Source organism: Planococcus citri, chromosome 3 (genome assembly GCF_950023065.1).
Source record: "Planococcus citri chromosome 3, ihPlaCitr1.1, whole genome shotgun sequence".
In the NCBI taxonomy this organism is placed as follows: domain Eukaryota; kingdom Metazoa; phylum Arthropoda; class Insecta; order Hemiptera; family Pseudococcidae; genus Planococcus; species Planococcus citri.
In genome coordinates, this window is record NC_088679.1 from 31,350,056 (window position 1) to 31,372,243 (window position 22,188).

Sequence of the window (22,188 nt, forward strand, 5' to 3'; positions counted from 1 at the left end):
AGTAGTTGGAAAGTCGAAATTCATTCTGCAAACTAAATTCAATAAGCTACGAAGTCAACTGCGGGTGGATTTCAAGTCGTTTTGGAGCCTCCAGGGGCGTTTTGAAAATTACTGGAGCATCCAGTAGATTTTTGAAACTTGAAATTTCCTCAAAATTTCATCAAATGGAGATGGAAAGCCGAAATTCACTCTGCACTCAACTTTAACATCCTTTGAAGACGACTTTAGGTGGGTTCAAGTCATTTTGGAGCCTCCAGCGACTTTTTGAAAATTACTGGAGTCTCCGCCAGATTTTTGAAACTTGAAATTTTATCAAATGGAGATGGCAACCCGAAATTTAATCTGCAAACTAATTTTAATACAATCTGAAGTCGACTGCATAATGGTTTCAAGCAGTTTTGAAGCTTTCAGCTACTTTTTGGAAATTTAAATTTTCCTAAAAACGCCATGAAACCTTTTAAAAAGTCGCTGGAGGCTCCAAAATGACTTGAACCCACCTGAAGTCGTCATCAGATGGTGTTAAAATTGGAGTGCAGAGTAAATTTCGGCTTTCCATCTCCATTTGATGAAATTTTGAGGAAATTTCAAGTTTCAAAAATCTACTGGAGGCTCCAGTAATTTTCAAAAAGTCGCTGTTGGTTTCAAAAAGACTTGAAATCCACCTAGAATATTCAATTTTTTTTTTTATAGACGCATAATATCGTCAGTAACTTAGTTCAGGAGCAAGGGAGGGGGTAGAGGGGTTCAACACAAAATATTCAAAACAAGGTAGGTATCTAACAAAATTTTAAAATGAAAAAGCAGGACTTTCGGCAGGATATTTGTCGACTTTTTGAGAGGAGGGAGGTGGATGTCAACATTTTACACACGAATTTTTAACTTTTATAGTGTTACGGGATATCCAAATATTTTTTTGAGGTGGGGAATTGGTGATATTTTTACTTCCTCAAAAAAAATGCCCTCTTGTAGTTCAACAATAACTTACAACAGAGAAAAGAAAGTAAAAGAATGTGTTTCTGCCTGAGTGAAGCGAAGGCGGAAAATTTTTTGATAATTTTTGTATTCTTCCATCTGCTAAAGTGCTAAAGACTATTTTATGCACAAAAATGTTGCATCAGTCAAGTGAGAAAAACAGCCATTTTTTTTCGAAATTCCACAAAAAAGGGAAATAAGTTGAAAATTTAAAGGCTGATTGAAAAAATTAATAATTCAAGCTTCGTGCCACCAATTAAGGTTAATTTTTGTTTAACTTGATACAAAATGTGCAAAAAAGGAAGTCAACATTACATTCAAAATTTTGCCCTCGATTCGACAAGAAGTAATTTTGCCTACAGTTTCATGAAATAATTGTAAAAATATTTTACGAAAAATTTTCAAACTTCATCTATTTTACACCTGTTTTGTCCTTCTTTGGGAAAAATTTTAGTTATGTCATTGTGAAAAATAAGCTTACTTCGAGGATCCCCGGCTTAGCTTCGTGTGGGGCAAGATGGCTTAAATATTTTTTGGGTAGTCTACAACTCAAAGCAAATTTCCTGGCGAAATCCAGGATATGCTGTTCTAAAGAATAATTTTTAGATATGACTATGGGGCATCAAAATTTGTCTGCTTCAGAAAGAATTTGACTTGGCTTTTGTAAAATTATTGCTTCATTTTATTATTTTATTCTCCTATGGGAATTCTTATAGTATTTGGTGGGAGTGGTTTCAAACACTGTTTCCATCACAAAAAAAAAAAAAAAAAAAGGAAAAAATCTTCATTTATTTGTTGCATCCACATAGTGACTCGAGTCCTTCATCAAAAAAACACCTCGGCTCATTAAAAAACCTTTTTTGAAGTATTCCACCATCTTGGTGTTTGGAAAATTATTCCTCACCGGTGAACCATTTTCGAGGATAAATTCTATGGCTCGTACAGGATAAAAGAGCTATTTGTTTGTACGGTGATTGTAAATTATTCACATTTATCCTAATTATAAACTGTCGCATAGGAAGATGTCGTTTGAGGTGTTCTCGAACTAAAGGCAAAAACAGTTCGTTAATTGTGAATGCGGTGGCATACATCAAATGGTTCTTAAGAAGCCGCTTTATTTGAATATTTAACAAGATGAAGCACGCGATAAGGTTCTGGCTCGAGTTTCTTAAAACATAACCAATAAATTAAATCCGAACATGGTTGGACCTTCGGCTTGGCTCTTCGTCTTCGGTAGCGAAGAAGGTATAAGCAAAATCTCTGTAATACCGCGTTTACAAGTAGTTATTTCGGGTTATAAAAGTAACGATGCGAATTTACCTACTCAACGGCTTCATATGTACGAGTATATGCAATGCAGACTAAACCAATAGCTCTAAATTCGTAGCAAATAAATTTCAAACAGGGTAATTAAAGTTTGCACAATGGTGGCGGTGATTTTGTTGGTTTTAGTTTTATATTTCATAAAAAGTTGGAGTTAGGCTGGTCTTAAAACACACTTGAGCATTTCATCGTGTAAACGAGCATTTTTATTTGGTCCTCAAGAGTGTTACCTACTGTTGCTGTTGCTGTTGTAGAAGCTATCTGAGGTTTAAGTTCCACCTGTGTACGTGTGTTGGTAGTTTATATATTCCAAATACACGACCATATAACTAGCTTTGCTGGGAACTTATACCAGTTGGGTGATTATTTATTGGTTGACAGATATTTTCACCGCAGAACTTTATCGATATTGACCATCTGCGTGATTATTGTTTCGCATTTTGATACGTATGTGCGTTTCGGTGGCATGGCGAAGGAATTTGCGTGAATGGTTGCATTTGCTTTACCTAGGTACTGTGTAAGTGTGTATGTCTGTGTATGTAGATCTGTAATAAAATGTTGAGAATGGAGGTACCTATACCTACCTACCTGGTAACTGAAACACCATTGGTGGTGATTTTGACGATGGGAAAGTCATTAGAGAAGAAAATGCCTACGTTCAGTGAACTTGGCCTATGTAATGGTGTATTATGAACATAAATACGACGAGTACGGTACTGTATCGTTTGGACAATAGTTTGGGTTGAGGAAAAGCAAAGCTATTATTTTGATTAAGACCAATTGTTTTATGATTTTTATTGTTGCGTATTTACGAGAAGGTATCGTTTGTTATTCAATTATTATCCGCAGGAGACGGTGACCGGTCTTTCAGGATACATCGTATAAGAAAGAGAAGAGAATTAAATTAAACAATTGGGATCGGCTTGAGTTAAATTTCATTTCAGAATAGATTACAGTTAGGAACAGTATTTTTAAATTAACATTCCATTCGTGTGGCTTGTTATCCGTACTTGGAAATGGTGTTTTACAGTATACTACACAAACGCCACGTAAAGCACACCCGCCACCTCCTGCGTCACATCTGGATGTACTTATACTACATACTATTTAAACTGCATAAAAATTTACAACTTTTCCACAAAATTAGACTCTTTTTATTTTATACATTTTTTCCCTCCTCAATTTTTGGTATTTAGACGAGTCAAATAGTGGAACGAATTTTAGCCTACCTGGACCTACTAGTACGAAATACGTCGCAGCAGCCGCCGCGTATAGTTGGTTTTCTTAATACGAGAGCATGCTCGCGACGATGAAATTAACCGTGTTTTTGAAATTAATTTTTAATCGAGTTAGGTGCGTGTTTCCGCACAATTACCTTCCAAACTTGGCTAAGTTGGCCAGGTGTTTGGGTCTGGACGACTGCTGATAGTTCTTCTCGATTGTTCAATTAAAAGTTAATTTTTTTCGCCGGTTTTGCATTCCTTAACGCTACGAGAAGCTAGAAGGGGTTGAGTGAGCGATGCGGAGCGGATAATTGATCTTTTTTACCTAGAGTGTTGCAGGATTGGAGGTTGGGGCGTTTGAAAGGTTGCAGGTACAGATCTCCGTTGAGATTTATTTCAGAAAAAATTTAGAATATGGGGTTTCTTTGTATTTTCTAAAATTTGGAAATAATTATTTGGGAGAAAGTAGGTGGTCATTTTTCGATTAAAAAAAAATTGATAGAGCTAACGAGCAAAATTTGTCAACTCGTTACCTCCGATTCGGCTAAAATTTGGCATACTGAAAGTTCATGTCACCAAAACCACAAAATCAAATTTTCAGCTGCCGAAATTGATTACAGCGCTTTCTGGAGCGATTCCAGTATGCTGGAGAAAAACTAGTTTCTGCTGGAGGCTCCAGATCATCTCGAAAATAGTCGCAATCAATTCGCGAGGTTGACTTTAGTATTCAAACCAAATTTCTGATTTTCATCTAGTGATTTACAATTTTTATAAAAACTTTGTCATAAATGGACAATTTCAGCCATTTTCAAAAATTCGCCAAAATTCGAAAAATCGACTTCGGCAGCTGAAAATTTGGTTCTGAGATGTGAGTGACATGAACTTTCAGTGAGCCAAATTTCAGCCAAATCAGAGGTGACGAGTTGACGAGGTTCCCTTTGTCAGCAAAAAGTTGAAACCAAATGACTCCTACAAGATGTAGACGAAATTTCAAATTTGGCAATAGCTCAGCTTGTAGATTTTGAAAATTTTAAAAATGTTTCCAAATGTGTAGTTCAATTTTTTTTTGCTTCAAGTGGTTTTTTGATACCCTTAGAGTATTCCATATCATATCAGAGGATCACCTGAACCAATTAAAAATTGGAAAACTTTTTTCGAAACATAACTTTGGGATCTCGTCGAGGGGGGGGGGGGCGGGGAAATCAGGCATTGACCTTTGACTGACCTAATAATTTAAAATTTTTCACACCTTTTGTTGAAAGTCATTTGGCTGTGATTTTTTGCTAGGCTCCGTCAAATCAGATTTTAAAAAAAATTTATATGGTATTTGAGTACTGACGGTTCAAAACTTTTTTGCTCTGGAAAAAGAAAAATTAAAAAAACATTCAAAGCATTACAAAAAATGTTCATCATTTTTAGATTTTGATGAATTTTCGAAAATTGAATTTTAGCTCGTTGACTGAACAAAAAGAATGAAATTTGATTTGATCTGATTATGGTGGAATAGCTTTTTTAGTCAATTTAAATTCTATTTTCAACTTCCTAAATCGACTGGTGGTAGCAGTTTATGATCTAAACAAAAGCCCCAAAATAAATTTTCTGAAACCCGAAGGTAATGGCCACGTCCTATTCAAGGACTCACTCACCCTCTCATTTTTTGAAAGTAGGGTATTGGCCAATTCTTGGAGTAAGCCCCATGGACCTATGTAATGCACCTTGTGGTGGAGTGAAAAAAAACATTTCCCGGATTTGGACGAAAATTGGCGAGGATATTTACTTCGAGTGAGAGACTACCCAGAAGAATTTTGAGCCTCCTAGCCATTCAGGAGGCCGAGCTAGAGGTCCTCAAAGTAGGGTCATTTCTGAAAAAAAAAACAGATTTTTTTGCTATTTTAAGACAGTATAACGTATGCAGTCCCATTATCGGGGGTATTTTGACCGGGGGGGGGAGAGATTAAAATAAAACCAAATTTTTAGAAATAAAAAAAATCGACATTTTAGATAAATTTTTGAAAACCCTTCTTAATGATTTATTGAAAAATTTGTTGAAAAAATTGGTCCAAAAAACGAAAAAACGGCCATTTTGTAAGTATGTTTTCATTTTACATCTTCACCGGAGCATAGTAGTATCAAAAACTTTGAAAAGTTAGTGGTTCTGTTCAGAAAAAATGAAAAATTCGCACTTTTCAAACAGTTTGGGTATTACGAGTATTTTTAGAATTTCCCTACTAAATTTTTGAATTCTGAAAATGTTGAAATTAGCATTTTGAATAGCCCGAGCGAAGCGAGGACAAAAGCTTTAGAAAATTTATAATTCGAAAAGTAGAACAACATCAATTTTAATGAAAGGATTCGATTTTTCTGATCTCAACATTTTTCAAAATTGGTGGGATAACTTCAATTTTTCAGAAATTTTTTGGATTCTTAGGAAATTTTCTTGCTTTTTTGCCACTCATGTCAATTTCTCGCCTTTTACTTGCTTTCTTGCTATTTTCTTGTCAGTAGACACTCTGGTACTGAAGTACAAACTTGAATGCTAAATTTTAGATTTAGAGCAATTTCCAAATTTTCATCGTAATTCTGATCTCGGTTTCGCTTTTTACTATTCTGATAATTCAACATTTTTTGAAAAAGTTACCAAAATTTATTCATTTTTTCATTTTGTTTTCAAATTTGTTCATTTTTTAAAATTTGTACTTAAGTATGAAAATTTTTCGATATTTTCAAACTTTTCTTTGGGAGGGACGACGTTCCCCTACGTTCCACCACAAAAAAAGCCCTGGGAACGAGTAACAATCAGTAATCACAATTGTCAAGTTAACCTCTAAGAAAAAACACCATCGTTTTTGAAAATGTGGCATCAGAAAAAAAAGCACAAGACTTTGCTGAAATCTCGGAATTTTTTTCTGATTTCATGTCCTCAGTCCTGAAACTTGGAAAGCTCCCCCAGGCAAAGCTTCTTCACAGGACAAATACAATGGATATTTTTTTGAAAAAAAAACTCAAACGTCACTCTTGAAATCTTCACGAAGCTTTAGGAAATTTTGAAGTTGGTTGATAAAATATGAATGTTTGAATGATAATAAGAGCCTATACGTTAATAATATTCTCTAGAGTGATTCTATGGAGTCTCTTATAATGATTTCCATTTGAAATCCTCACATCCTATCTACCTGCTCCTCTTCCACCACTCTGCAAATAGACTAATCACAGCGATTCCAAATTAGCTCCAATTTCGTAACTTTATGAATTAAGTTTTTCTCCGCAGACCTATCAAAAATTGATACCTGCATTGTCTGCAATAGGTACTCCTAAATGCTTATGTTTCGCCAATGAAGAAAATTCGACCAAAAAAAAAACAGACCCGCACTTCAAATATTTCACTATCAGGCGTTAAATAATTTCTTTTTTACGATTCATTACTCGTGAATGTTTACACTTTTATTAACGATAACATCCATTAAACGTTCACATCATCCAGATTCCAAGTGCAGCATAATTTGATTGAAAAATACACAGTACACAATATCCCATATAGTCGACCATACCAGACAATCCGAACCAAACAACTGTCATTCTAATCCAATGTAAACAGAGTAAATTGACATTCTATTTTCGTTTACAAAATGACTCTCGAAAAAAAAAAGAAATAATAACCGTAACGAAAAAAAGCGTGATTTTTTTCCTCTACTTCATCATAATTTCAAACACCAACAAGCCAAATAGTAAAAGTAAAGAGAGAAGAACGATGGAACGCAGACTACACACGAATGTGGGTAGATGAAATATCAATGAAACAAAATGATTCAAGAATGCAGAGCTGTATGTAAATGGACTTTTCAATTAGTTCGTTGGCCACATTTAATTGCAGCTGACGTACTCGATTAAGACAAACGTTTTAAGCGTAATTTATTACGACATTATACACGGTTTCTTGGGACATTTTCAAGCAGAGGTAGAATTTTGTTGTAATTTTTTTCTCTTACCTGAAGAAGGCGTCAGATATTTAGATAAAATTTTCATCTCGCAGTCAATAACCTCGCACGCAAGATTCTCAGCCTACTGCGTTTCAGTTGGGAAAAATTTTCTCAGACAAATCAACTATCAAGAGTAATTCCTTCGTAACGCAAATGCTACGATTTACCTTTGGTCGGATTCCAAAGGATAGGTACATTTTTACTAGTTCTAAATTATCTCTGCACATTCATCCTGTCACTTTCTAGCTCATTTAATTACGTTTTGAAACAATAAAATACTCGAGGGGAGAAGGATTAAAAATAAAATAACCCAAAAAGTCAACTCGACGTGATGACATTTACGACGAATTATCTGTTTTCTCTCGAAGACAGACTCGTTTCTCTCTCGTTAAAACCCTTCGTACAATTTTCTTCCTTTTAATCGTAAAAGTGGTTTATTTTCTTGTCAAAATACAAAAGAGAAACGATTTTTTCCAAGGATTCATTACCGAATAATGTTTCTTATCACATCAAAAATCATATGTTTACATTATTGGCTTAAACTCGCTATTATTTAGCCAAATATACCGGCAGAGTGGACTGTAGCGGAAGGATGAAGATGAATACGAATATCGCCATGTCAGATCATCTAATTATAGAAAAAAGAAATATCTTGATACACATTGAGCAAGTTTATCTAATTGCTCTTCTTCATAATTCAGAATGCTGGGTAAAGTTCAACTTTTGGCACCTTTAACATTGTCTGAAAACGCCATGTGTTTTGATACTTCGGTCATAAAAATCTTCTGTTGAATTGTTTCTAGAGGAATTTCACGTCACTCAAGTTGGATGTTTACAAAAGTGAATGAAAGTTATGGTACATTTACGAACTCGAATACCGGAACATGCCTTTAAATTATGAAAATGATGATTTTAAAGTATTAAAAAGGAGCTTACCGATCTGTCAGATGAAACAATGTGTTTTGATAGTTTTGGTCAATGAACTTGATAAGTTGATGAAATGGTATTCACGCGAATTTACTCACATTTGCAACAACAAACACGTCCGACGAATGTCAAAACTCGAAATTAAGCACATGCACATTACGATACGAATAATTGTAATCAGATTACACTTACAGTACATTCAACAAGTTCAATCCAGTACAATGATAAATCGCATTGTTTTATTTTTGTTATTAGACAGAGACAGAGATAAATCAAACACCGAATAACATGCAGCTAGCTACAGCAAACACTTGGAATGGAGAAGATAGAGCATCGACCTTTTATTCTCCTCATCTGGACCGCGATTCCAAGGGTTCATTTTGATGCAAACCTCCCAAATCGAGTTTGTAAAGAATGCCTCTGCGCATTGCGCGAACTCGTCTCTTACCTTACCCCACTTACCAAGCGTACCACCGCGTACGATCATAATCGCGTGTGGAAGGAGATAACCACCTTCCACACGCGATTATGATCCTACGCTTGGTAAGTGGGGTAAGGTAAGAGACGAGTTCGCGCAATGCGCAGAGGCATTCTTTACAAACTCGATTTGGGAGGTTTGCATCAGAGATTTGCTTGAATTCCGATTGGAATCGCTGTCCAGATAGGGAATAAAAGGTCGATGAGATAGAGAAGAAGATACGTCATCGATGCATTCTTTGAGTTCGAATGGGTTGCGTTGAGGAAATTGTGAAGGCGAAATAGATAATAGTAGAATATTATTTATAATATCGCTTGTAACTTACTCGTATTAAAATTTAAGAGCCTGTGTTATGTCGACTAATTTTGTATCTCTTGAATCGATTCTTGATAGTTCTAAGTTCTGTTCTGATTGTAAGTCCTTTTTGAGGTCTCTTCCAGAAGATTTTTGGATTGTACCGTTTTGGAAAAATTGTTGTAGGAGGAGCCAAAACGAAATTCTGCATCTTTTCAACACGGGAAACTGGATAGTATGAAAATCTGCTAGAGGCTCTAAAAGTGCTCAAAATCACTATAATTGATTTTAAAAGATCAAAAATGAAGCATGAACCGAATCACAGCTTCCTATTTTGGTTTTATCAAATGATTTTTCTAATTAGGCAGTTTAAAATTTTCTTCAGAGTGAAAATTTGTTTAAAATGGGTTCAAAAACATGAAGTAAAAACTAAAAAGAAACCTAAAGCAGAATATAGCGCGCAACACGACCTTTTTTTCAAACACAAAACATTAAACATTGAAAAAAATCGAATTGTATTTTTTGTATCTTTGATTTTGATTCCAGAGGAAAAAAGTGATCTCTAATCCTATAAAGAAAAATTAGCTTGTAATTGTAAAAACAGCCGATTGAATGAGTAATAGGTATTGCTGATTTCTTAGTTCTTACCTTCTTACCAATATACTTGTGTAGGTTTGAAAATGAACAGAACACCTACACCTACAGTATTTAATTCAGCGATCCAGAAAACGAGGAGAAAAATTATTGCAAAATGTACTTCTATAATCGTTTTTATGCTGATGTGAGAAAGATCATTTATACATGAGCATACTCTTTAAGAAAAATATGAGTAAATTTTTTTGTAGCTCATAATCTGAAGAACAGCTGATAAGCAATCTTAAAAAAAGAAAAAATAGTAGGAAAATGTAAAAAGGGAAAAGTCTACAACCACAATTACAATGAGTTTAGGAGGAATTGTCTATATCATTCAATTTCAGATTCTTTCGTAAAACTTGGGTAGGTAAGGACGGTAACGAAAAGAAAATTTGGCTTTATTTTTTATTTCTTTATCATATTTTATCCAGGAATTCAAAAACAATACAATTTTATAACCTCAATTCTTACTCTAATGCAGAGAGGAATAATAATTAGTAAGTTACGTCTCGATCAGTTGCAGCTTTGCAGCTCAGCAGCTGAAAATATCAAGTACAGTCTCTTATTCTCAGTTCTCACACATCAGTTCAAGTTCAAGTTTTAGTATTTCAGTTAGTTTTTTTTTACCAGTTTCAGTTTCTTATCACTGAACAGCTCAAAAATTAGGCACTCGTACTCAGTTTAAAACGATAAAATACAAACAAATATTAAACCATTCCAATTGAAAAAATTCAATCAAGGAGGTACATATACGAAACGTGTAATTTTTTGAATCGAACCCGATCGAACCCCGAGATTTGGTCATAATAGTTGGCAGAAAGTCAGAAACCAGAGTCATGTTATGTATTAGTATTAAGTAGGATCATTTGTATTGATCTCTGTTTATGCCTTTATGAAGTTCTGTATCTCAAATTCAATGTCTCTTTTATTTTTTGAAAAATATACCGTACCTACTAAAATTCGAACCCGAAATTACCCCCAGGTAAGGCACATGGTACATATTATGGACTTCAAGTATGGGTAACACTGATTTCTCAAATTGTCAAAATTGTGCGTAGAAAATTAAAAATTTAGAAAATTAGATGGTAAAATGAGTGCGTAGCGCATACAAACGAATTCATCATATTGTTTTCCTTTTCATTTCTTCAATATCATAATTTCATAATATTTTAAAATGAATAAATTCATCTTTTCCTTCGTAATTATGCTTATGCAAAATATCCAACAATCTGTTATCAATGTTGCATGACGTCACAACAGTAAATTGTTCAACTTCACACGCTATCAGTTGCTCATATCCAAAAAAACAACTTCCAGTATCTTTCTTCGCAGGTGTTTTTGTTTTGCTCGTGCTCGTGGATGTAATTATCTGTTTCGAATATTAAATAAAAACGCCACATTTATTCGCATAATGTTGGTAATTTTCCCATATTGTTAAAGTTCGTTTCGTTTGGATGAAACAGGATGTTTCCAAATATTGGTCTGACGGTGTGCCTTTCTTGATGCGTAATTTCTACCCGTGGTTCAAAGAGAACATGAGTTCGTAGTAACCAAGGTAATTCCATATTTACCATATTGTATTCATCAATATTCTTATTACGGTGCTATATTCACGTGTAATTTTATATTTTCACGCTTTTATATTCTAATCGAACGTGACTTTCATCTAGTATTACCATAACATCTACATCATGGACATATACCCAGAATATTTCAAATCGTCGATGAAGACGAGTTTGTCGACGTCGCCTGCTATCATGGAATCGATCGACAGCCCTTCATTGATACTTACAGTAAATCAACAATCGACATGTCACAAAGATTCCATCGCTTCACCTAATATCAATTACGAATGCTCCACGTTAAATGTCAGCAACGTTAATCAATTAGAAAAAAAAGATTCGGGACCCAAGTGTTTTTTATTAATAAACGAGAAAGAACAATTAAAGGTAAAAATCATACATCATTATACACGATCCTTTATTCTAAATAGTTACTCTGCGATGTATTCTGCGTAGGTCAACTCGCCAGAAGATTTCATAAAGAAATTACGTTGCGACGAGAATGCCAAGGTGAAGGTGGTGGCAATATGCGGAAACACTGGTGATGGCAAATCGTTCACAATGAACGAGTGTTTTTTCAACGGTAAAGAAGTATTTAGCACTTCTAGCGAACAGGATTCGTGTACCATTGGTATTTGGACAGCTTATGATTCACATTCGAAAGTTATCTGTATCGATACCGAAGGCTTATTGGGATCGACTAATAATGAAAATCAACGTACCAGACTATTATTAAAAGTAAACTTTCAAACACATTTCGTATCAAGTAAATTAATTTTTTAGTATTATTTTTTTCCTAAAAATTATTTTTATTATTTAGGTGTTAGCTATTTCCGATATAGTTATATACAGAACACGTTCGGAAAGATTACATCGTGACTTATTTACATTCCTTGGTACTGTTTCGAAAGCATATACCCATCATTTTAACGCCGCTTTACAGTCCGTCAGCCAAAAAACCGAATACTCGGGTACTTTATCTGCCCTAGGACCAGCTGTGATCATATTTCACGAAACTAGACATACTAAAGTTTTAAAACCAGGTAAATTCAGTTTAGATTTTAGATTAGCGCATATTATCTTTTGCGGAAGTCTCACGTTGAAATTTAAACAGGTAAAAATGAAAGTCCCGAAGATATAATTCGTTCTAAATTCGCCCAAATGAGACTTGACATCGAAGCATTCAGTTCGTTGAAGTATGTTGGTGTGCAAACTCCTCTTCCACCGACTAGTTTCAAAGACTTACAGAATGCTATCATTGCTGAACTAGACAACACTACGGTTCGATCTTCGCGAAGTCCTCGAATTGTATTTTTAACTTTGAAAGTAAGTTGATACGTAAATAGAACTCGCAAGGTGTTTGAATATTTACTATTTTTAAAAAAAATTGTTATTTAGGCATTGAATGATAAGTTTTCCGGTGACATAGAGAGTACGACGCAAGAAATCATGTTTCCAGACCAATATTTTACATGTCCGGTTCGTTGTTTATCATGCGAAACTCGATGTAGTTGCAGTATGGGACATTTAAATGAGAACTTGCCTCATACTAGTGGCAGCAAGTGCAAGTACGTTTGATGATAGCTATAATTCGTATATTTTTGGTATTGATAACGTTCTAGTTCAGTTTTCGAATACTTAATGGAAATATTCTACATACGTACGTCGTACGTTCGTTCCTTTAGTTCAAATATTCGTACGTTCGAGCGATTTGAAATTATTTATGAGAGATTTTTTATCATCGAATAAGAAATAATGATTACGATTTATTGCGAAAGTGACATAAAATCGTTATTTTCAACGTCAATGTTTCATAAAAATGTTTATGGTCTTTGAGATTTTTTTTTCAAGAGAAAGATAAGGAAAAAAATGATTTGATTCATAATGAAATATGTTTTATTTCAGGTACCAACATCAATATAACAATTGTATGTATATTTGCAAACAATGCCATACAAACGGTAAAGAAGTTATAGTAACTCCTAAATACTCATCATCGAGCGAATCATCATGGTTTGCCTTCGCTAAATATGCATGGTCCGGGTTAGTACATGTGATTATTTCAAGCAAATAAATTTATCTGGAGTATCTACTTTACGTATCAAACTAATGTATTTAAATTCATAGATATGTAATTGAATGCCCTCATCATGGAGAAATCTACCGTAGTCGTCAATTCTGGTACGGTAACGCTGATCCAGAAATGAAAGCAGTTCGATCAGAAATCCAGCACGTTTGGCCTGATGTATGTCTTCTGTTAGTTGTATTTTTAATTAGTTGAAAAAAGTATTAATAATTGATGAAATAAATAGGGTAAAACTGGAAACCACACTTTGCAAAATCCGGCTCAAAGGGTCATAGATGGTGTCTCGTATTTATCCGAAGCTGTGTATAATGCTAGCGCCGAACCATCCAGATACGTAACATCTTGGGTAGCAGATCAAATTGCTCCCAAATATTGGGAACTTAACGCTGAAATTAAGGTTTGAATCGTCTAATTCAAGTTTTACTCGTTTTTTAAACTATTCGATACTAATTTTTGTAATTTTCTCAGTCGTGTAACGTATGCAAAAAGGATTTCACTGTCGAGTTGACGAAACATCATTGTCGAGCATGCGGCAAAGGAGTTTGCAAAAATTGTTCTGTGAATAATCGACCAGTGCCAGAAAGAGGATGGACATATCCAGTTCGTGTTTGTGATAATTGCATCTGTGATACAGGTTGTTAAATCATAACGATTTTTTTTTCATTATTTCATTCTCCGCGTTAAAATATGAAAGATTTTTCATCTATGTTTTTAGTTTCAGTGGATCGTATTAGCATATCAAGCGATATAAGCTCCGATGATACAGAAGTTAGAGTTCGAAAAGTTGGCGAAGCTGTTGTAAACACTATTTCGTCGGTTGCTTCGGTTTTAGAATACCCTAAAAGTACGAATGTCCGCCGCTATATTTCAATGGTACGTTTTGGCGAAGAGATTATTAATTTTGTTTCAATTCCAGGCTTAATAAAAGATACCGCTCGACCACCGTACTGGGTACCGGATAGTAAAATTAGTTCTTGTTGCGTTTGTGGCGTTAAATTCAAAAATTTCGATACAAACGTTATTAGAAAAATACACCATTGTCGGGATTGCGGCGAAGGTGTTTGTTCTTCTTGCTCAACGAACAGACGAACGGTAGCTCATCGTGGATGGGAGAACCCCGTCAGAGTTTGTGATAATTGCGTAAAATAGTAAACGTTTGATACGTATCAAACGATGATGTACTATTTACCACATTTTTTGTATAATTTTTTAACGTGTAATGCTTTCAACGTTACCGTTTCAATGGTATTATGACGCTTCTCGCTTATAATGTATTCCATTTTTATTATACCTACTTTGGGCTATATTGTACATACTTATATATTTTCATAATGTGTAATTATCAGCGTACAAATACACCGACGACGAAGCCTTCCGATCGATTTTCTTTTAAATAGTGCCTATTTTTCAAGCTTTAATTACAGTGTTGTTTGTCATCGATGACGAACAGTTACCAAAGATGAAATTTCTTAAGATATTTTAGTAGTTCATAGTTGATCAAACTGTTTACGACTGCCCTGGAGAGTGGTCATATTTTCAATATGCATTGTTTAAAACTGGACAATTTTTTCGTTTAAATGTAGTTTTATTATTTTATACTTTATATTGTAAACTCGTATATGATTTGTGTTGTATTATCGTTTGTTGTAATGTATCGTGCATACGTGTCAGCGGATTGTCTGATGCACAGTAACGTGCATACAGTAATATACTGTGAGAATTGAATGTATTTTGTATTTCTTAATCTAAATGATGGTGTGGAATTGTTGTAAAAATTATGAATGGCAAATTCATGTACTAATAGGATATTTCCGCCATTTCCAAAAATTCGCCAAGAATCGAAAAATCAACTTCGGTGTCTGAAAATGTGGTTCTGACTTTGAGGTCTGCCTGACGTGCTGTTTCAGTGAGCCAAATTTCAGCTTGATCGGAGTCGATGAGTTGTGAGGGGGTTTCCCTTGATAGTGAGAGATCGTGTGTAAATTTCAAAAAAATAGAGCAGGCGTGATATTCTAAATTAATTTAATGCGAAAGTATTTTTCCCCTGAAACAATCTTACGAATAAGAAATACATTGAGCAAGAGGCTACTCGTACCTATTCGGTAAGTAATTTTGTAAAGAAAATTCTCAATTTTCTCTGATGAAAAAAATCTTTCACCTTTTTCAAAGAATTGTTGAGAATTGAATGAATTTTTTCGTGTTAGGTATGGGAAAATATTTTGTTTTTCGGGTGGTACCTACACCTAGGTAGAGAGACACCAAATCAATTTCAGTATAGTGACGTAGGTGACCGTAAAAACCCAAACAGGTTATCTGCTTCGATACATATTATTATTTTAATATTGAATGAATAATATTAGTACCTTAAGCACTTGTTGGCATTCATCTCTTCAACCAATAATATTTTTTTCATTACGAACTAAGAATTCTACACTCATTGCTCTCGTATACTGTTCGTGTCAATGTTAATATTTTAATTTTTTTTTTTTTAATAATTTCCACTTATTCTCAATTACTTACACATTAGTTATATTTTCAAAAATGTGCAACGTGCTCAAATGAGAATAGGGAACTCATCTACTTAATCATCAAGAGAATAAGTATGGTTAGGCTTAATCCTATTGATCGCGTTAATCACACTCGTGTTTACTTTTTGTTTTTAAATTATATTTGTTTCATTGGTAAGTTCATGAATTTTTATTCAATTCTACTGCTGATATCTTTACCTACTTCAAGGATTTATGTAAATATCGCCATTCTGAATCGCTATATAGCGACTTGATAGATAATTTTATCTGAACAAATTACATCGCAAGTAAATTCGCTTAAAAAACCTAAAATGCACTAATTTAGTTTACTCATGACCAACAGACAATATTCTTCAAATTGCATTAGACTTTAAGCCCAATGAGACATCTTTTTTTTCGCAGTTTTATGCAGTTCAGAATCGTATGGATCAAGGAAAGAGAATAAAGAGATATCGCATCACATTCGGTAAGTCGGTGACTTGAATTCAATTCCATATTAGACAAAATATACCTACTCTTTGAATTGATTATGATGCCAGGTAGGTAATTCGATATTTGTACTCGCAGATCTGAATTTCAGAAATGTGCGTATGGACAGTGTGTCAGCTCATGGAATGCCTCCGTTGGCCAAACAAGAAGAAAACGGGCTACCGAGTAAGACTTTTTCTTCATATAATTGTTCTAATTGATCCAATTACCTACACCAGATTGCTTCAAGATTTACTCGTATGTTCGATAAATGAAAATACCTACCTAATCGAAGTACCTATTATTTTTTTCGCAGTAATTCTTGCACTGCACCATCAACATCGCCAGCCCGAACTATAAAATATACATGCAATGGAAGTACAAACAGTGATTGCATTACAAATGGAATCGTATCAGAATTTACCAGCGCCACAATTTCATGTAATTCGGGCTATTCTTCAAGGAATGAGGGAAACGAATTTCATTCATTTTGCCTTAAGAAAACTTGGTCTCCCCAAATTGAAAAATGCCATAGTAAGGGAGAACTACATACATACCTATATTAGAAAATGTTTACTCAACGAATACAACAATTAAGGTACCTACCTATATTGTGGTTTGTTATTGTTATTTTGATTTTTGTTTCATGTTTAGAAATATGTGATCCACTGATTCGGGAAAACGTTGATCTTGAATGCTTTTACCGAGACACTCGTATTTCTTGCGATGATAATTCACTAATAGCAGGCGTAAGAGTAATACCAACGTGCAAACACTTGTACACGTATAAAGACATTTATCCAACTTATCGAGAAATCAAGTGTGGAGAAGATGGAAAATGGGATAAAACTTTATTTTCATGTGTCCCAGGTAATTGCCTATGAATTCCTTACATTAAACTAGGTAGAGTGATTTAATACCTACATAAATAAAAAAAGAGAAAAAAAATGCAGATAATGATCTAATACGTAGGTAGGTAGGTATTCATGCCTCGTTATCTTAATTTGCAGAATGTGGCCTCCCATTTGACAGTAAAGTCAAACCCTTGATATCATATAGTACTGCAGAGCACTTTGGCGATTCACCTTGGCACGTGGCTATCTATAATGAAAATAAAATGTTAATCTGTGGTGGCACAATCATAACTACTAAACTGATCCTCTCTGGTAAGTATAACGTAGGTCATGCCAGAGTGAGTGAGATAGGTACTTAGATCAGTGACCTTATAAGCGACCGACACGTCAGACGGGTAAGTTTCTTCAAGAAGCCAGACAGCGGACAGACAACCTTGGAAAGTCATACTGACAGGTTAATGGCCTTAAGAGGTCAGACAGGTGAACAGACGACCTTGGACAGATAAGCCGGCACTCAGACGACATTAAAAGGCCAATCAAGCAGGCAGACGATGTTGGGAAGCCATACTAACGGGTCAATGACCTTAAGAGGCCGGACAGAGAGACCAAGAGACAGACAGACAGATGACCTTGTGAAGCTAGACATGCGGATCGGTAACCTTGAGAGTCCAAACAGACAAGTCAACAACCTTAAGAGGTTAGACACCTTGAGAGGTCAGACAGACGGATCACGGGATCAATGACCTAAGAAATCGGATAGACAAATGACACTCAGACAGCTTCAGGAGAGCAGACAAGCAAATTTAGCAGACAGGCCATCTTGAGAGGCTAGACAGGCATGTAAGTAACCTAGCTTCATTGGCCAATTAGATGGGTCAATGACCTTGAGAGGCCAGACAGACTAAGAGACAACCTGAGGGGATCAGACAGACGGACAGATGACTATGAGAGGCTAGGGCTATGTCCTAGGATGGTTGCATTAGGTGTAATAAAAATGAATTCTTCTAAAGGTTATACTTTATACTTAAATGTTTCAGCTGCACACTGTTTTTATAACGATGCAACTAACACAAAATTGAATGCGGAAAATTACGAAGTTGTTGTGAGCAAATTCACCCGCACTTATACTACTAAAGATAATTCAGAACAAAAAGTTTTCAAGGTTAGATGTATATTTAAACTATATTGAAACCTACAAAGGCATACAAAGTTGCTTCATAGGTATATCTAATTGAGATGGCTCATTTCTTACAGAATGTAGAATAGGGCGGATCGCAAAAAAAAAAAAAAAAATGGAAAGTTTTGACCAAATTCAGTGGAGATCGCCGACAGCGTCGAGGTAGGCCATTGCCATTAATCTAAGACCACTTTTCGGGTTCTACTGAGCAGTTGAAAATTTCGAGATTTTCGGTTTTGAAATTTTTTTCACGTTAGGCCTATTTTGCATCAATTTTTTAAAGACATCGAAAAATCGTGATCTCTGAAACTGGGGAAGTATTTTGATACACAGTGGTGCCAATTTTTTAATCATTACTGCCAATATCAAAAATTGAGAAAAATGGTCAAAAATTCGCATTCGCCAATTTTTTTTTTCTAATAAGCAGCAATGATCAGAAAGTTGGCTGTACGGCGTTTCAGAATATTTCTTCAGGTTCTGAAATTATATTTTTCCATTCGGCTTCATTAATGCAAAATATAAAAAATTTTCAAAACTAGAATTTACGCAAAAATATGCGTTTTTTAAATTTTCAACCCCTTTCTACAACCCTAAAAAAAAGGACTTGAATTTCGATAGCAATGGCCAGCGTTGGTGCAAAATCTCAAATACTATATTTTGGGACTGGATCACTTCCTGAAACAGGCTGGACAGGGGATAGAGTAAAAAAAAACCACAAGTTTTTCAGATGTCTCCTCCAGGGGCACCTTCGAGGGAGGGGGATTTTTCAATTTTTGCGTTAAACTTGAAATCTTCTGTCCCAAACTAATGATTTTTCTATCCCAGGTAAAAGAAATTCGCTTTTCCAAACGAGGTTATATTGGCTTGGAAAATCGTTACGCTGCTGACATAGCGATATTAATTTTAAACGAGGGTATCACAATATCACCCTCCGTTTTACCAGCTTGTGTTTACTGGACACGTCCTAAACGAAATCCTCTAGAAGGTGTACTGGGCAAAGTAGGTTATGATTTATGAATATGATGATGTTAAGAAATTTTCAAAATATTTTCTGCAGTGATGAATGACTTGGCTTGTATCATTTCAGGTTGTAGGTTGGGGATTAAATGAAAAAGGAGATTACCCAGAAAATCTAACAACCACCAATTTGCCATACATAAGTCATTCAAGATGTTTGGATCAGGTGCCCATTGATTACAGGGTTTTTATAACATTTGATAAATTTTGCGCTGGCTCAGAGACAGGTAAAGATATTACTAGTAGATGTCTATTTTATACCTACCCAATAAATAGTCCATGTCATTCATAACTCAGGGGGAACTCAGATCTGATTAGATCTGACCACATCGGATTACATTATGTGCAGACCTGATCAAATCTGATCAATGTTCCTCGTGTTCGTGGGAAATGTACAAGGGAGCGAGTTTTGAGTACATATAGGTAATTTTTTACAGAGATAAACGATTTTTTAATTTTTTAAAATGCGAAATTTTCAACTTATAAGAATGATACTGCCTCTGGAGAATTTCAAAAAAGGCTGGAGAGAAGTGAATTTTTGCTACAAATAGGTACCTATACTCTTTCAGTAAAAATCGTAGGTACCTACCAAACCGTATATTTTTTTCCATTTTTAAAAATTCTACAAGAATTGAACAATTGACTTCAACTGCTCAAAACTTGCTTTTAACGTGGTTGGGTGACATGGTCTTCCAATGAACGATATTTCAGGTCAATCGCAGTTTACCTAATGCTTCTATACTTTTTACTTTTCAAAGGTCCTGCTGTTTTAAATGGCGATAGTGGCGGTGGATTAATGTTTGTAGACATCAATTATCATTCTTATATCCGTGGAATCGTCAGCGTAAAACAAAACTCAGGTTCTCCAACAGGAATAGCTACATTCACTAATGTAGAAGATCATCTTGATTGGATTACGGAAGTGCGTGACGAAATCGAAAGTTCAGGATCAGGTAAGCCTAGCCAGCTAGTAAAATCATTTACAAACGTTTACAATCATTTGATTAATTTTTTTTTTAAGTTGTAGAATGTGGTCATAAACCAACGAATTCAAATAACTTATCTCCATGGCACGTCAACATACGAAAGATCGCCGATCATGAAATTACATGGGGTGGGACTATAATAAGTCCTCGTATGATTTTATCAAGTGAGTGCGAGTACTTTATTATGATTTTGAAGGTTATCTATGTAAGTAGATATTTAATTTTATTCCAGTGAAGAAAATCGTAGGTATCCTATAGCATTAAAGAATTGAGGATATTTGATTTGTTGATTTAGTTGAGCTGAATATCGGACAAGTCGATCGTAACTTCGTCAGTGATTCTGTAAAGATTAATTACACCATTACGAATAAAATGGATAACCCAAATGATTTCGAAGTAGTCACGGGTTTTGGCTCAAGCATTCAGAAATCTTACAAAGTGAGCACTACGATATGAAATACGTCTTTTATACATCATAGATCTAATTCTATTTGTTACCAGACAAACCCAGGTACCTATATGTTATAAACTAGCACCCAAAGTGCGGACTCGAAATACCTATACATGCAGAGTGCGCATGCAGATATAATATCCAGTAAGTACCCCAAATAAAGTTTGTTTGTAAAAATATACCTTTTTGGGTGTATTCGGTATTTATGCGCACCCTGCAGTAGGTCGGTACCAAAATATGATGATTTTTTTTTTTTTAATTAAAAAATATACGTAACTGAAATACCTATAGGTTGGTCATGTTGATAAGTAGGTATAGATCTTATTATGCTTTAGATAATCATGGAATTACATGTCTATTGGTTACAGATTGAAGGGTTCCGTTTTATGAATGGAAAAACCAAAGACTACAACCGCTTGGACCAGCTTAATAATATAGTTATAATAATTCTATACGATGGAATCTTTTTCAAACCAGGCGAAATATCACCAATTTGTGTAGAATGGACGAATCCAAGCACACTTAATGATTCGGAAAGAACAGCTGAAGTAATTTTTTGTGATACTCGTACATATGTTTTTGTCTGATACATCTAGGCTATGTCTATTCGCCTAGACTACCAGTACCTAGGTATAGATGATAAATAAATTTAAAAACTTGAAAAAGAAAATTGCATGACACAATTTTCCATTTCAGATAATGACATCACCGAGCAGTGGTAATTTCGATGTTGTAAATTCAAATGTTTTAAGCCATCATGCATGTGTGAAGAAAAATCAAAATAATTCAACTGTTATACGTGATGATCAGTTTTGCCTTTCGTTTCCACTGAGTCACTACGCGCGGTCTCATGCTTTTGATTACGTGATTGGAACTGGCGTTATATTGAAACAAAATTCTCGCTACTATATTCGAGGAATAAGTAGTTACCGATTTATGTTGACAAAGGGTACCGGTATTTCTGATCTTCCAATATTCGCAGGAGCCGTGATAGATATAGCTCATTATATCAACTGGATCAAAAGTGTGCGTGATACGATATTATAAAACTTGTAAGTATTTCGTAAAACAACGACGAAGCACCGAAATCAGACGATATCGAACCTAAGTACCTATATTGGTAATTTGGTAGGTACCTAAATAAATATTTTTGTACAAATTGAGAAATTCTCATACATACACTTATTTATGCGACTATTTTAACAATAATTCATAAATCTGCGATCAAATTA

At 34.8% G+C, this 22,188-nt stretch overlaps 3 protein-coding genes across 5 annotated transcripts in view; 2 read left to right on the forward strand and 1 right to left on the reverse strand.

Moving 5' to 3' along the window:
• Nucleotides 1-8,684, reverse strand: part of LOC135841466 (interference hedgehog-like) — an 88,910-nt gene extending 80,226 nt beyond the window's left edge. Inside the window, exon 1 of the mRNA XM_065358434.1 lies at nt 8,432-8,684. The gene's annotated coding sequence lies outside the window, so the exon portion shown is untranslated. The remainder of the gene's footprint in view (nt 1-8,431) is intronic.
• A 2,398-nt stretch (nt 8,685-11,082) lies between these two features.
• LOC135838489 (zinc finger FYVE domain-containing protein 1-like) lies at nt 11,083-15,200 on the forward strand. Of its 2 annotated transcripts, none has more exons than XM_065354143.1 (12): nt 11,083-11,382; nt 11,498-11,776; nt 11,846-12,127; nt 12,210-12,432; nt 12,504-12,715; nt 12,788-12,957; nt 13,295-13,432; nt 13,517-13,634; nt 13,702-13,872; nt 13,944-14,109; nt 14,197-14,319; nt 14,392-15,200. In XM_065354143.1, exons 2-12 carry the CDS (start codon nt 11,519-11,521, stop codon nt 14,622-14,624), a joined length of 2,094 nt encoding a protein of 697 aa, XP_065210215.1. In that variant the 5' UTR covers nt 11,083-11,382; nt 11,498-11,518; the 3' UTR covers nt 14,625-15,200. The 2 variants fall into 2 exon arrangements, with proteins under 2 accessions (XP_065210215.1, XP_065210214.1); XM_065354142.1 differs by having other exon boundaries at nt 11,084-11,382; nt 14,191-14,319.
• Nucleotides 15,201-15,336: 136 nt separating this feature from the next.
• Nucleotides 15,337-22,123, forward strand: LOC135838487 (suppressor of tumorigenicity 14 protein homolog). Of its 2 annotated transcripts, none has more exons than XM_065354137.1 (14): nt 15,337-16,156; nt 16,406-16,469; nt 16,571-16,657; nt 16,788-17,005; nt 17,126-17,341; nt 17,482-17,637; nt 18,363-18,487; nt 19,328-19,501; nt 19,590-19,746; nt 20,278-20,472; nt 20,541-20,669; nt 20,801-20,943; nt 21,325-21,504; nt 21,653-22,123. In XM_065354137.1, exons 1-14 carry the CDS (start codon nt 16,078-16,080, stop codon nt 22,001-22,003), a joined length of 2,274 nt encoding a protein of 757 aa, XP_065210209.1. In that variant the 5' UTR covers nt 15,337-16,077; the 3' UTR covers nt 22,004-22,123. The 2 variants fall into 2 exon arrangements, with proteins under 2 accessions (XP_065210209.1, XP_065210210.1); XM_065354138.1 differs by having other exon boundaries at nt 20,547-20,669.
• Nucleotides 22,124-22,188: the final 65 nt, after the last annotated feature.

Bases quoted from the DNA above. Each gene is read 5' to 3' on its own strand.
- LOC135838487 (XM_065354137.1), top strand. From the start codon at position 16,078: ATGGTTAGGCTTAATCCTATTGATCGCGTTAATCACACTCGTGTTTAC. The intron at 18,488-19,327 runs GTTAGATGTATA...TTTCTATCCCAG, and splicing joins CAGAACAAAAAGTTTTCAAG to GTAAAAGAAATTCGCTTTTC. The intron at 20,473-20,540 runs GTAAGCCTAGCC...TTTTTTTTTAAG, and splicing joins AATCGAAAGTTCAGGATCAG to TTGTAGAATGTGGTCATAAA.
- LOC135838489 (XM_065354142.1), top strand. From the start codon at position 11,519: ATGGACATATACCCAGAATATTTCAAATCGTCGATGAAGACGAGTTTG. The intron at 12,433-12,503 runs GTAAATTCAGTT...AAATTTAAACAG, and splicing joins TACTAAAGTTTTAAAACCAG to GTAAAAATGAAAGTCCCGAA. The intron at 14,320-14,391 runs GTACGAATGTCC...TTTCAATTCCAG, and splicing joins GGTTTTAGAATACCCTAAAA to GCTTAATAAAAGATACCGCT.